The sequence below is a fragment of the Lycorma delicatula genome, chromosome 3, assembly GCF_047948215.1.
Source record: "Lycorma delicatula isolate Av1 chromosome 3, ASM4794821v1, whole genome shotgun sequence".
In the NCBI taxonomy this organism is placed as follows: Eukaryota; Metazoa; Arthropoda; class Insecta; order Hemiptera; family Fulgoridae; genus Lycorma; species Lycorma delicatula.
This window is the reverse complement of record NC_134457.1, coordinates 210,908,806-210,923,678: the sequence shown is the minus strand read 5'-3', so window position 1 is coordinate 210,923,678 and position 14,873 is coordinate 210,908,806. Positions and strand designations below refer to the sequence as shown.

Here is a 14,873-nt window from a genome sequence, read left to right as displayed (position 1 = left end):
AAAGGATTAAATATGTTATAATTTGATAAATTTTTATTTTTTTTACATAATTTCTATTGGCTTACTAATATTTTATTTGTAGTAATTACTTATGTCTTAGTAAACAAAATACCTATTTATTTGCATTATGAAGTTTTTCATTGTTTATTTCACAGTTAAAAATATTTCTAATTTAAGAATATTACCCAGAAAACGTTATAACAGCCATTTTTTAATCTCCCCTTATTGTTTTAACTATAAAAAGCATAACCTTAATTCCTTAGAATTGAAAAATTAATTAGGTTCCAATAAGGTCAAGGAAAACTTAATAAAAATTATTTCTTAAGTTAATTTCAGCTTTACTATTGTAAATCAATGATTGTTTTACACAAAAAGGATTTTGAGAAAAAAAGGGTGTTTATTACATATTGTGTTTCATAAAGAAATAAATATTTTGATAAACTTTCTACACAAGTGAGAAAATGCATTATTATGTAACAGTGCTGCAGTGTAAGTTTTGAAACTGACAGTGCCCTGTCAGTGTTAAAATTGTTAAAAAAAATTAGAACTGAAAATAGTTCTAATTTTTTTAGCTACTATAGGTAAATAATATATACTCTTTTATTGCCTTAGTAAAATATATACCCTCCAGTGTTAGTATGGAGGAAAACTTTGTATATTTCAGTTGGATGGTTCCATATGGCACATTACCTGGAAATGGGTAGGGGTTTTCTTAACGACGCTAAAGCCTGTTGTTCTTAAGGCCTGGTTTTTAAAGCAGTTTTTTCAACCCGTGTACAGACTGGATGTTGCAAATTGATTGATTAATAATGTGCTGCTGCTGCCCTGGGTAAAAGTCCTCAGATCTTCCAAGAAATTGCGAATGGAATGGATGTAGGAGGCACTGAGGTAAAACATTTTGTCTTGTTTTTTTTCCCTTTATCATTAATTTTCTTCCTTGCAAGGTTCTGGTTAACCAAAAAAGCAGTTAATATCTGCTTAATGAAAAATAAACATTTATTTAATTTATTGAAATAAATTATAAGGGTTTAAATAATATTTTACTAAATTTGACAAAAGAATATAACACAAATTTAATGTGCAAAAAGAAAGAATAAAATAAAAACTGGAATCATTAGTATTAAAAATATTGTTTTTTAACCAACCCACACCTAAAATTTGTAAATATTTAGTGACATGGTTACATTCAACCCCTATATACTAGCCACTATCTCACACAGTACTTGGATTGCAGTAGCACAACTGCACCAGAGAAAGATTTTTTTAAAATTAAAAATACTTTCAGATGTAGGATGTTAGAATAAGTTTCTTTCCTTGAGAAAGTTTTATAATATTTTTAAAAAAAATAGTTACTATTTATTAAATTACGTTTACAAATGTATAAAAAAGATCCTTTTTAATTCTGTTAATCACTTAGCAACTGAGGACACTCAAGAGGCCTCTACCACTTCCTCGGTACCTTCGTCTGGTTTACCCCACAGCTTAATGGTAGCTCCAGATGCAGACATTAGATAAGACTGTAGTGGATGAATGCTGATGGAATGAACCGGTCGTTTTGAATCGTGAAGCAATTTACTGGTTACTTTAGCCTGAATGAGATCCCACCACCACACTGATCCATCGACTGAACCAGATACTACATGATTATCATTGTTGCCTACACCACTTTCAATATATAGATCATCTGTTTTATGACCAACAAATCTGTAACAATTTAAGATAATAATTAATTTTTATAATTTTTTTTTATTTTTATTACAGACATAGCTATCTAGTTCATTTGAATAGATCAGTACGTATAAATAAATATGAAATATTTGTATGAAAAAAAAATTAGGTAAAATATTCTCTTAATTTTACAATACTTTTTTTGAAATATGCTACAAATATATTGTACAGGATGGTGCAAGGAACAGGTAATTAAAATTTGAACAAATTTTTATATTTATATGCCTGTTGAAAGGCTAAAACAAAGACATTTATCATTGATTTCACAAATGAGCCATTTCTTAAAGATAACGTTTTTTTTAGATAGTAACTAACAATAAAGCCAATTGATACATGATCTCATCAGTCATAACACTGTGAACTCTACAGGATCAAGGACCTGACAGCTTTCATCATTTCTGGGGTTTGGATGCCTTTTATTTAACACTATACCAAACTTCAACATATTCAATCTGTATGTTTGCAATAAACAGATAAAACTTTTTATGACACTGAATTTGGAAGTGATAACAAAATTCTCATCACGTAGTTTCATAACAATCATCATATTTATGAAATGATTTTTACACAAGTGCACTATGCATATTGTAATTAAATGGGAAAAAAAATGAATTTATAACAATTCAAACTGACTTTGAAATGAATGAAATTGCCTGTTCCCATGTCACCTATATGTGCGATATGATATTTCATTTAGTTTTTAACAGGCTCTAGTAGATAGTTAAATTTAGATGGGTAAAAATTGACAATCATAATATTCAATGTTTGTTTTAAATACAATAGGTTAAATTACCAATCAGTTTGTGAACTACATATGGAACATATTACCATTTAATGATAATTCACAATCGCATAATATATTCACTGTAATAAAAAAATCATATCTTTATTGAAAAGAAAATATATATATTACATAATCTTGGTCCTCAGATTGGCAATATAAGTGTATCTAGAAACGGATTTTGGTTTTTATTTATTTACAATAAATATTTTTAGCTGTTCAATTCAGTTAGATCTGATAGGTTTTTTTTTTAATTTTTTTTTGTATCTTTCTTTTTTTTTTAGTTGATTTTTTAAATTTATACTTACTAAAGAAAAATCAAAGTACAAAAAATTTAATTGTTAAATACATTAAAAATATCTTTACAACTATATAAAACTAAGAGCATTTACTCTACAAATGGTGCTTACAAACATCATTTACAAACAATATATCTTAAACATTAGCAACTTAATTGTTGAATTAAAATTGAACCTATACTTGCAAGCAGTTTTACATTTTTCCTATATTAATCCAATATTATACATTAAGATAACTTTCAAAACATCACTACTTAATAGAGGCTTATTAAAGATTTGTATTTAGCATTCACTCTTAAAGTGAAAAAATGTTTTAACTTGTTTTAGAAACTATTCTTAAAACATAGTCCAAAACCACATTAATATTTATCCAATCCAATATAAAATGTCACTGGGATTTTCTTAAGCTAAAAAAAAAATGTCTTACTGAAGGTTTCATAGATTATCAAATTCTTATGTCTTACTGATAACTAGAGACATCTACTAATGATTTTTTTTTTAATGTGAATAGAACTAAAACTCTCTCATTTCTAGAGAAAAAACACTACTCTATGGTGCACTCATTTTATCTATGAAAATTTAATTTTTTTCCAGAAGTGCCTTACAAGGACAGGCGGTCAGCGTACAATGGAGTACATTTATGCCTTCTTGCAGAGTTGTTTTTTTTAAGGTGGGCTTCCTACATTAAATTCAAAATGGCATCTTCTGACTTGACCCCATTTCAGTCACATAATGTAGAGAACTCAGGTTCAAGTCTACATCAATTTTTTCTTACTACAACATTGATAAATTTTATATAGTTTTTTTTTTAATAACAACATTTATAGAGTAGAAAAAACTATATGAATTTCACGTTTGCTGATTATTATTTAAGTATAACCATTATTAACAACTCTTTATGAACAGGCGAGAATGAACGATTTGTTTGCTGAAAAAATAAAAATAAAATTTATTAATAGATTTATTATAATTTTCAATATCCCAATTACAACTTGTATGATGATTAATTATTAAAAAAAAACAAACAAACAAAACATTAATTTTTTTTTTCTTTTAACTAACAGGCAAACTGAAAATTAAAATAAGTTTATTTCAAACTTTAAAACAAATTCTCTTTGTTTGGTTAACAATTTTTTTATTTAGATAGCGAATATTATTATTTTTAATTTTAATAGTACCATTTTATTTTCTGGAAGAAATAATTTATTATATGGATTGAAAAAACCACAGATGATTTCATATTATCCATTGTTTGAACTTATAATTATATTATTAATGTATTATTTTTTTAAATAAACTCTGAGAATAATAGAAAGAGTTATATAACTAAAAACTGAAATACAATAACTACCACCAAATTTAAATACTTTAACAATCTAATCTTTAACTCTAGAAAAAGGTTTTACTAAATTCAATACATTATTCAAACCTGTGATTGATTCAATACCTGCATTTTTCAAAAGTAGCTGAATAAAGGTCAACTCTAGTATCCTTTAGTAATGATGTAGAATTATTTTTACCTCGTTAGAGATGTATATTGCAGATATTATTGAAATAATTACTAGATTAATTTTTATATGTTTGGGGTGTTTGTGTGTGTGTGTGTGTATATATATATATATATGTGTGTATTAAACTGGTAGACACGTATCAGTTCTATCATTAAAAAATAATTTACATTATAAAATCAGTAATTTATAAAGAAAATTACTTTTATATATCGAGAGAAAACGACCTCTGCTAGAGTTAAACTATAAATACAACCCATTAAACTGTATGCTTTTTATGAAGAATTATTATTATGTTAATATGATTCTGTTGTTGAGAACTTGTGATGGAAAATAAGCAGAAGTAAACATCAGTGAATTGTTTATGATAATATAATAATAACCAAACACACTATGAGTAACATTAAATAAACTTATTTTATTTGTTAACCAAAATAATTTAAGAGATTTTATTTGTAACTTTTACTATGAAAGTATTTGTTAATTGTAAGCAAAAGAATTATAGTCTAGTGATCAGTTCCTTTCCTTATACAATCCACGTATTAATAATTTACTTGTAGTTTTCTAGTATTCAGTGGACCTTGTTATATTATTTTCATAAATAGTAGTAATGTCAGTAATTGTTTATACTACTAACAACTTTTTTCACAGAAATATATCTTTTTTTCAAAGAAAAATACAAATTACAAATTTTTCTAAAATTTTGCAATTTCATGACTTTGTGCAATTATTTGATTGTATTCTTTTACATATTATTCAACCATTTACAATAGATGAAAGATATTCACTGAACTAGGACTACCTCACTGAGCAGCATTTATTATCGTGCTGTTACCTCTGGTAGTTACCACTTAACTATCTTTTATCTTAGATATCCCATTATTAATTATACATCAGATTAAATCATACTCTAATATCCTGCAGTAATTTTTTTTATTTACTAATACATATATATATATATAGGTTTGTAAAATACATATATGTATATATATAAAATGGGTGTTTGATGACGTGAATTTATTACAAAAATATTGATGTTAATAAAATACTAATACAACAATATTCAAATTACCTTCAATAACTTCATGATATATGTTCAAAATGACTTCCTATGATCCCAAAGCAGGTTCGTACACGATTCATAACATTTGCAGTCACTTTTCGTAATGTTTACTCAGTAATTTTTGAAATTTCACTTTGAATGTTAGCCTTCAACTCATCAAGTGTGTGAGGATTGATTTTAAAAACTACAATTTTGAAATAAGCCCAAAGGAAGAGGACTGCTGGTGTAAGATCTGGGGATCTTGGAGGCCACAACCCTTCTGATATCAAACGATAGCCAAAAAATTTCCATAACATATCCAGTGTTTCATTAGCAGTAAAATACAATGCATTATCCTACTGGAACCAATATTCTCGTTCCTGTAAATCTAGTGTGGCAATAAACTGCTTGATTAAGTTGCAATAAATTACATCACCTACAGATCTGTTAAAAAATAAAGGCCCTGTTACATGATGCTGGGAGATCACACACCAAAAACCAATTTTATGAGTGTGTAATGGCTGTTCATCAAACATGTGATGATTTTTAGCGGTCCATATTTGGCAGTTTTCACTGTTAATGTAGCCATCAGAGTGAAACCGTGCCTTGTCACTGAGATAAACACAATCCAAAATTTCAGTACCATCATCATCAACAAGAGAACGACACCAACGACAATACTGTAAACATTTATCGTGGTGTACTTCTTTCAGTTCTTGAATGACATTGATATGATAAGCATGCAATTGTAATTTTTTAGTAGGCCTGAAAGCTGTAGATACTGAAAGCTCAGCCTGTAAAGATAACTTTCAGATTGATTTTCTGGGTAAACATGTCACGTTCTCTCACATTCCCTAGAACTGCTATTGTTAACAGTGATGAGCACTGTGCTTTTCCAATCCATGTACACTCCTACTCTCACGAAATCAGATTTTTAATCAAATGCGATACTGTAGACTTATTAAATATTGAAGAATTGGGAAATTTTATCTGTAACTCATCTTTCACTCGTTCATAAGATTTATACGTGCAATAATTTTCAATAATAAACACACGTTCGTCCTTGGAAAACAATATAGTTAACACAATAGAGATGAATTTATATTGGTATAGCACTAGTGCGTATATATATATATATATATATATACTGGTATAGCACTAGTGCATGTGTATAAATATATATAGCTAATTATATAATATAAAACTTATTCAGCCACTACACAAAGTACAGAATTAAAGAACATTCTTACCTTACTTTTTTTTCATTAAAGCGCTTTCAGGCATAAGCCGCCCATCTTCAGTAGTGTTTTTTTTTAAATTTTACTTCTTTACATTTACACAATAGATAACATGATACGTTAAAATTTATAGAACAAAAATTTGTTGTCATTAAAAAAAAAATTGTTTTTAATGCTATCTATATGTTAATACAGTACTGTACTGATTATCTAATTTATTTAAAATCCCTTATCAATTTATTACCAACTTAAATAATATTTATAAGATTGTTCCCATCAAATTCTGTTTGCAGATTCATTAGGCTGAATTTACATTTATATTTATATATATATATATATATATATAAAATCTTTCTAAAATTTCTAACCTTTTATCACTTTCGTTAAATGTTCTACTACATATGAGAAACCTATTTTTATCTTTAAATGACCTGAAATGTTCATTAAATCTATCTTTAAAAGTCCTATTTGTTTTTCCAATATATATTTTTTCACAGTCGGTGCATTTTATTTTATAAATACCAGAAGAATCATATTTATTTTTTACTATTTTATTTACATATTTTAATTTTTTTCAATTATCCTTTAATTTAACAAAATATGACATACATGCTATTGTTATTTAATATAATAAAATCTACTTCCTAATTATTTTACATTTTTAAATTTATTAAGCATGTGCTTCTCTTTGTACGGATGATTGCTTTTCTGTTGGAAGATTATAAATTTCATCCCAAAAACTATGCATGTTTTCTGGTATAAATTTGTACAGTTTCTTTAAATCTACCATCTTGCTTTCTAACACTGATATTTCACCACTATAATAGGCAAATTTAACTGGGGAGCATTAGCTTTTTCAAATTGAAATTAAAACTTATGAACCCATCAATAAGTGTGATACCGTAATGACTCCTGAGAATGATTAAATTCAAGGAAGTAGTATTTTGAAACAGCAAATTTTTCTTTAGGTGCAGGTCTGCCTAACATAGAACTTTGTGTACCACTTTTGAAAATCATAAACAATGTTTTATCCACTAAAACAACCTTAAATTTATTGAGATTGATGTTTTGACAATGACTTCGTCTACATACTCAGCAACAGTGTACAGTCTGGAAGACTTTTGAAATTTTCTTTTAATTAAACCAAAGTCTCTGTCATAAGGTTGATACAAATGTCCTCTTTGAGGAAAAAACAGCTTGATTGTTTTAAATTTACCCAATTCAACCAACGCTAGTAAAAATCTAATTACATCACTGTTCTTGTCCTGGCCAAAGCAGTTGTCACAAAACAAGTGGACTTCATCAACAAAATTGTCAAAATAATGCCACAAGAATGAACAGATCTCATTAGGCGTTTTCCGAGCTGTTCCTTCACGAAAAACATAACTTTTTAAACTTGCTGTTTTTAAATCATGAATGCCAAAGGTATTAACTGACAATTGACGGTAGTAATACACATCCTGAATGGAAATTTTAGGCAAATCAACAACTGCCATATAATCAGAGCAAAGTCCTATCACAGTACTTTTAACTGATGAGATAGTTTTTTACTTCCATCAATATTTCTATAGAACGTTTTGCTTCTGTTTTTGTGGACTATGAGTTCAGCAACTGATACTAGCTTAAAAACATCATTTAATAATGGAGATTTTAATTTTTTTACTTCCATAAATATTTATATAGAACGTTTTGCTTCTGTTTTTGTGGACTATGAGTTCAGCAACTGATACTTGCTTTGAAACATCATTTAATAATGGAGATTTTAATTTAATACTTAGTTCTTTGCAAGTTGTACAGATGTCTTTGGCAGGGCAGCCAAGACTTAATGAAAAATATTTCCTGAAGTAATCCCAGTAAAATTGATACTTTACAAGGTCAGCCAATTTAGGACATTTAACTTTAAAAAGGTCATTAACCATTTTTTTAATGGTTAAGCCTTCAGGTAAATACTTTTTTATTGTACTAGTGTACAATAAATTTTCCTTAGTTTGGAAGGATTCAATGTGTGAATGAATAATTTCAACAACCTCATTAGGTATGACATTAGCACGGGGCTTTTTCTTTTCTTGTTTCTGTATCTCCAATTCCTTTCTTCCTTTTTATTGGATTTTCTTCATCACTTGAACTCATTTTCTCAATGAAAAACAACAGTCTTTTAATAAAACAACAATACAAACCACAAGCCAAAAAGCACACTACTAATCAAGAATAAAACGAATCACCTGTTAAATCAGCTGATCAGAATTAACTGCAGAAAGAACTCATCTCTTGGATGCGAGGCCCTTCTAGAATGAACGAAGTTTCTCTGTTAAATTGTAGCCTTATTATTTAGTGTAGATGAGATGTTTTTGCACAGAAATGTATGTTTTCATATGAAGAATACGAAACATCAAAAAAGTCAATTTCCAAAAAAATTGGATATGAGACCTTTCTGCATTTAGCGATTCATTTATAATTAAAAGATTATCTACATATCTGACCCATAATAAAATTTTAATTTTACATTTTATGTTATAAAGATAGATTTAATTAACATTTAAGGTCATTTAAAAATAAAAAAACTGGTTTCTTGAATGTAGCAGACCATTTAGTAATTAACAAACATAATATAACTAGTTTGGAAAATAATTTAGAAATAACTGAAAAAGCAAACATGGAATACGAGAGTGATAATAAACAATTAGAAATTTTAGAAAAATTTTTATATATAAAAATATAAACATAAATTCAGCCTAATGAATATGCAGACAGAATTTGATGGGAACATTCTTATAAATATTATTTAAGTTGGTAATAGATTGATAAGAAATTTTAAATAAATTAGATAATCAGTACAGTACTGTATTAACATATAGATAGCATGTTAAAGGAAATTTTAATATAACGTTTTAAATTTTTTTTTAAGTTTTTTTTTAATGACAACAAATAATTTTTTCTATAACTTTTAATGTATCATATAATCTATTGTGTAAATGTAAAGAAGTAAAATTAAAAAAAAAAACATTACTGAAGATGGGCGGCTTATGCCTGAAAGCGCTTTAATGAAAAAAAGTAAGGTAAGAATGTTCTTTAATTCTGTAATTTGTGGAGTGACTGAATAAGTTTTATATTATATAATTAACTGGATTTTGTAGAGGAAATTATAGACTACAAAAAATTTCATATAAATAAATATATATAGATTTGTAACAATAAACAAAACTATCTATTTTGTACATGATATTAACTAAGAGATAAAATAATCATCTTATAAACATTTTCAGTAAAGTTAATTGTTTTGAACTTTAAGTAATTTATTAAAAGTATTATGTACATTATTACAAAATTATAACAGTTTTGTATAAATTACTGCCTTTTAGCATGGAATTTGTAGCAGATATATTTATGTCATTTATTTTATTACATATTTTATGTTAAATCTGTAATATATATATATATATATAAATTCATTTTTTTTATTTTACCATGTGTATGTTTTTTATTATAGAAGAAAAATAAATGATTTTATTTTGAATGTACTTACTCATTGAGTAGTTCTCCTGTAGTTTTGTCAAACAGCCTAATTAAGTTATTTGTAGTACTTACTAATGCACACTGTCCATCTCTAGTAAAGTTTACACAAGTAACAGGATCTGTAAAACAAAGTGAATTTTCTTATGATTCTACTGAAGATGTTTAAATGCTACTAATAAGATTAGATAACATTTCTAGAATTCATCACAGTGATTAAGAAACAACAAGCTAATTGACAGTAATGAATGATAAACATATTTTTTTTTTAGAATACACTAAAACATTATCTCATTATAATAAATGAATGAATATTCACTTCAGTGAAGATAATAATATGAAATCACTCTCTCCTCATTTTACTTAGCAACTACTTTCTTGGCTATAATGAGAAATTATACACATTGGTCAAAAAATTGGTATTTATTATGTTCATCTGCAAGTCCCTTATAAGTTTTAAGTAACTTAGCATTATTATTTTAAGTTTTAAGTTGCTTCCCTAAAAAAAAAAAAAAAAATCAAATTTTTTTTTAATTTAAAATAAATTTTAGTAAATACTTTAATCTTTAAAAAAGCCCCCCTGATCCTTGAGCCCCAAATTTTCAATAAGTCCAACACAATAACAAATATTTTAAAATGTATTTTTCAAAATTGTGATGCTAATATTCTAATATTAAAAATTTTGGTTATTGCTTTATTTTGTTGAGCATCTTAGCTTCAAAAATTAAAATTAAAACATTTAAATGTAATAAAACAAGTAATTATATATATTTAATAATAAAAAGAAAGTTTGTTTAATCATTAACATTGAAATTTATTACTATACATATTAAAGGTTTTTTTTTTTTTTTAATATGTCTATGAAGAAATAACTGAACTGGCCAACTGAATAATTGTGGTTGATATTTTGAGAAAAAAGTCAACTGTAGTAAAAAAAATTAGAAATCTTAGTTATTGTTTTCCAATAAAAAGGGATTATTTTATTATACAGATACAAATAGAGCTTAAGATGATTGAATTGCATAACTTGACTGATGTAGCCAGGAAAGTTTGCAATTCATTGTCGGCTTTTTATTCTTCGAAATGGCTTTGTCATCTTTGTGAAAAACTTCACGAGTCAAATCTTACTGATTTTGGGTTGAGAAAAACTAATATGACAAAGAAACATTTTCATTTGCTCTAGTTTCTGTGATATACAATAGGTAGAAGTATTTTATTTTAACAGATTAAAAGAAAAGATACGTTTTAATTACATACACCAACAACATAGAAAGTCCATTTGACATTTTAATGACAGTTACATTCTACGAGTTCTAAATTGATGGAAGAATACCTGGCAGTTGGTTGGATCTGAAGAGAATCATGTAGTGGCTTCATGATATCGTTATCTTTTGGCTTTCCTCTTGTAGGTGAGTTCCAGAGCATCACACAGACAAGCAGTAAACCGCAAGTACTGCTTCATTCCAATGGCCCTGATATCTTTGTTCCATTCCAGAAATATCCAAATAGAATCTTTCTCTGTATTCATCACTGACAACTTCACAAATAGGAGGGAAAAAGTCCAGGTGTGAGTGGAGAAAATGGATTTTAAAGGACATGTTACATCTTGAGTTGATGGTATTGTAGAAATACTGTCACCAACTGACTGTGGTTTTCATCGCTTTTGTTGCCCAAAAATTCATGAATGACACCCTTTAAGCCATGACACCAAGCTTCCTTTTCTCTCCCCTCAAAAATTCGGTCAAATGCAAGATCCTTTACAAGTTGTCGAATTTGTGGCCCAACAAAAATACCTTCCTAAACTTTTGCATCACTTAATGTAGAAAATTTGTCTCTTAAGTACATAAAGGCCTATCCTTCTCTGTTCATACTTTTGACAAAATTTTTCATCAAGCCCAGCTTTACATGGGGTGGAAGAAGAACATCTTTTGGGTCCATGAAAGGCTCAGCAACAACATTTTTCTCACTAGAGTTAAGATTTCTTGTAGGCCAATCTGCTTGAATATAAAGTGATTTCCTATCCCTGCTGTCCCACATACATAAAGCAGCAGTATTTAATGTACCCCAGTTGCATTCCAAAAAGTACAACGATGACTTTAGATTGCCACAGATTTTCCACTTTTGTTCAGCATATTTGATTGAGTCTTGGAGATTGCCATGTTTACATAAGTCTCCTTCATGTGAACTCTGATCACCACCCCCCCACCACCCGTTCCTAGCCCTGATGGGCTTTAACATCTTCATGTGAAATGCATGACCAACAGGGGTAGAAGGAAGATGGTTGCCGTTATGAAGTAATATAGCTTTCAAACTACACTTGAAGTTGTCCATGAATAACCTCCAATCAGTTGGGTCATGATTCAAATTCAAACATTTCATCAAGCCATTAACGTCGCAGCAAACAACAAGATTGTTTTTCTTCTCAAAAAAAAAAGAAAGCAGACCCCTATGATAATGTCTGTATTGTGAGACCCTGACATCACCTTGGAGAAGATTGCATTGCTGTAGTCTTGACCCTAGAAGTTCTGCCTTCTCCTTCGACAAATCAAGGTCTCAAATGAGATCACTCAATTCTGCTTGACTCAGTCTGTGCAGTTTATCATCTTTTTCATAAAAATCAGATTCATGGGATATGGAAGGTTTGTTGAGTTCTTTTTCTTCCACACTGTCTTCATTTTCTACATCAAGCTCATAATTTTGGGGTGGAGTAGGAACTGGTAAACTATCTGACTGTTGAATAGGTGAGTAGCAGATGGAAGATTAGGGTATTAAACTGTTCCTATTTTCTTCAATGACAATCTTACCTTTATAGGTGGAATCAAGCAGAAATAACAGTTATCTGTATAGTTTTTAGGCTCCCACCAAACCATAGGCATAGCAAAAGCCACAGATCATTTTTTATTTTTTAACCATTCTCGTAGTATAATTGAACAAGAGTTGCAACATATATGTGGAGACCATGACTTATCATGGTCCCTAACCTTCATACCAAAATAATGCTGATGGGCAGTAATCACAACAGGCATCAGATTGCGTTTCTGTGACAAAAATGTTATTTCACTACAAATGTAACAAAAATTATTCACTGAATTTACATATTTTCGTGGCATTTTGATTAAACAAATTTTTCACTTCAAAAGCACTCGAAAACCAGAAATTCTGCACTAATTAAAATACAACAAAATGAAACTCACAGTCACAGCAGTAGTATTAATGTTTATAACCTACAAACAGCTAGAGAACATTGTATTTTGTCATTTAAAGGTGTGATAACTCCAAAAACAAAATTACTCCTAAACCAAAAATGTAGGTCAGGTGAAAAATGACATGTCATTGTATCTCCAAAGCAAGAGCTAATCGGTCATTTTTATGGTGATTTTTGAATTCAGCAGATGGAAATACATAAGAATAAGCTATTTTTGAGCTCGAAACATTTTCATTGCTGGGTAGTGTTATTAAAGAGATTTCTTTCCTCTACTTTCATAATAAGCTAAAGAAACTAGTAACATCATAAATTTTCTATAAGTAAAGAAAGCAACAATGAATTCCTAGTGTTAGGTGTTTTCACAATTGAACAAACTAAAGTAGTGATCATTTGTGAGCTTGATCAGACTATTTGAACTACAGTTATAATGATTAGAATCTACTTTCAAGATAAATTTACATTTAAACTGTATTAGAAAAAATAAGTAACTTTATATTTTACTGATTATTAAACATTCACATACAAAAAATATTGATACCAATATTACTAAACATCTACATAGAGCTCAAAATTAAATCCTTACTCCTCCAGTGGTAAAGTTGTCAATTATTACCTTTCATTTAATTATAATGCTACTTAATATTACAGACTGAAAAATTATTTGCATTTTACAAAACTTAGATTACAAAATTCAAAGCATTTCTGTAATTTTTGAATAATAGATCTGCTACAACTGCCATTTATCTCCATTGTCAAACATTTTACCACTTAATGTAAATAATAAACATTGAACAATACTAATAACATTTTCAAAAAGAAATCGGACAATAATGTATCATTAATAATAGTAATAATGTCTGATAATAATATCAAAATCTGATATAGTCATCTTTTTAAAAAATAATTGAAATTCACTTTATGAACTTCATATCTTTTTACTCTATAGAAAATAGTTATACGAAATTAAAATGTGATATTGCAATAGTAAACATTACGAATGAAAATATTGTAATTACTTTAATTTCCTATTAGCTCTCTGTTGTTTTTCATGTCAAAGCATTTACTTTTCACATTTTCCTATCACTTACGTTCACTGTCTTGTGATATTTTGTTACTTATCATGCAATGGATCAATCTGTAACTCTTTGGATCTTATCAATATATAAAGAACTTGTCAGTGTTATACTCCAGCAACATGAAGTATTTCCATCAATCCACAAATATAAAAACAATTACAAGATGAAGTTGTATTTTTTTGACAGTATCATATATAAATATAACATCCATGGATGTAGGAAAATTGCCATTTATAAGTGAACAACTGGCTGGAAGGCATCAATACATTTTTTTTCTGATGCAAGAAGTTTGTGTGTTTATAACTATTACCTTAATATGAACAAGAATAACAATAAGAATCCATTGACTGTAGCATATATAATTGTGAAATATGTATGATCACTTCTTGATAAAGTGATAACAAACTTAGTGACAATAATACATTGCTGAGGTTGACGAAAATCTTTCCAAAAACAAAAAAACAACTTTGGATGTAATAACAATGG

General features: G+C 28.1%; 1 protein-coding gene across 2 annotated transcripts in view; it reads right to left on the bottom strand.

Annotated features, from left to right (window-relative positions):
• The window catches only part of LOC142322401 (WD repeat domain-containing protein 83), a 28,337-nt gene continuing 13,464 nt past the window's right edge, over nt 1-14,873 (bottom strand). Inside the window, exons 5-6 of one of the 2 annotated variants that reach the window (XM_075361446.1) lie at nt 10,120-10,228; nt 1-1,704 (exon numbers count right to left, since the gene is read on the bottom strand). In XM_075361446.1, coding sequence (XP_075217561.1) covers nt 1,431-1,704; nt 10,120-10,228 — 383 coding nt within the window. In that variant the 3' untranslated portion in view covers nt 1-1,430. The remainder of the gene's footprint in view (nt 1,705-10,119; nt 10,229-14,873) is intronic. The other variant, XM_075361444.1, reaches the window with a different exon arrangement.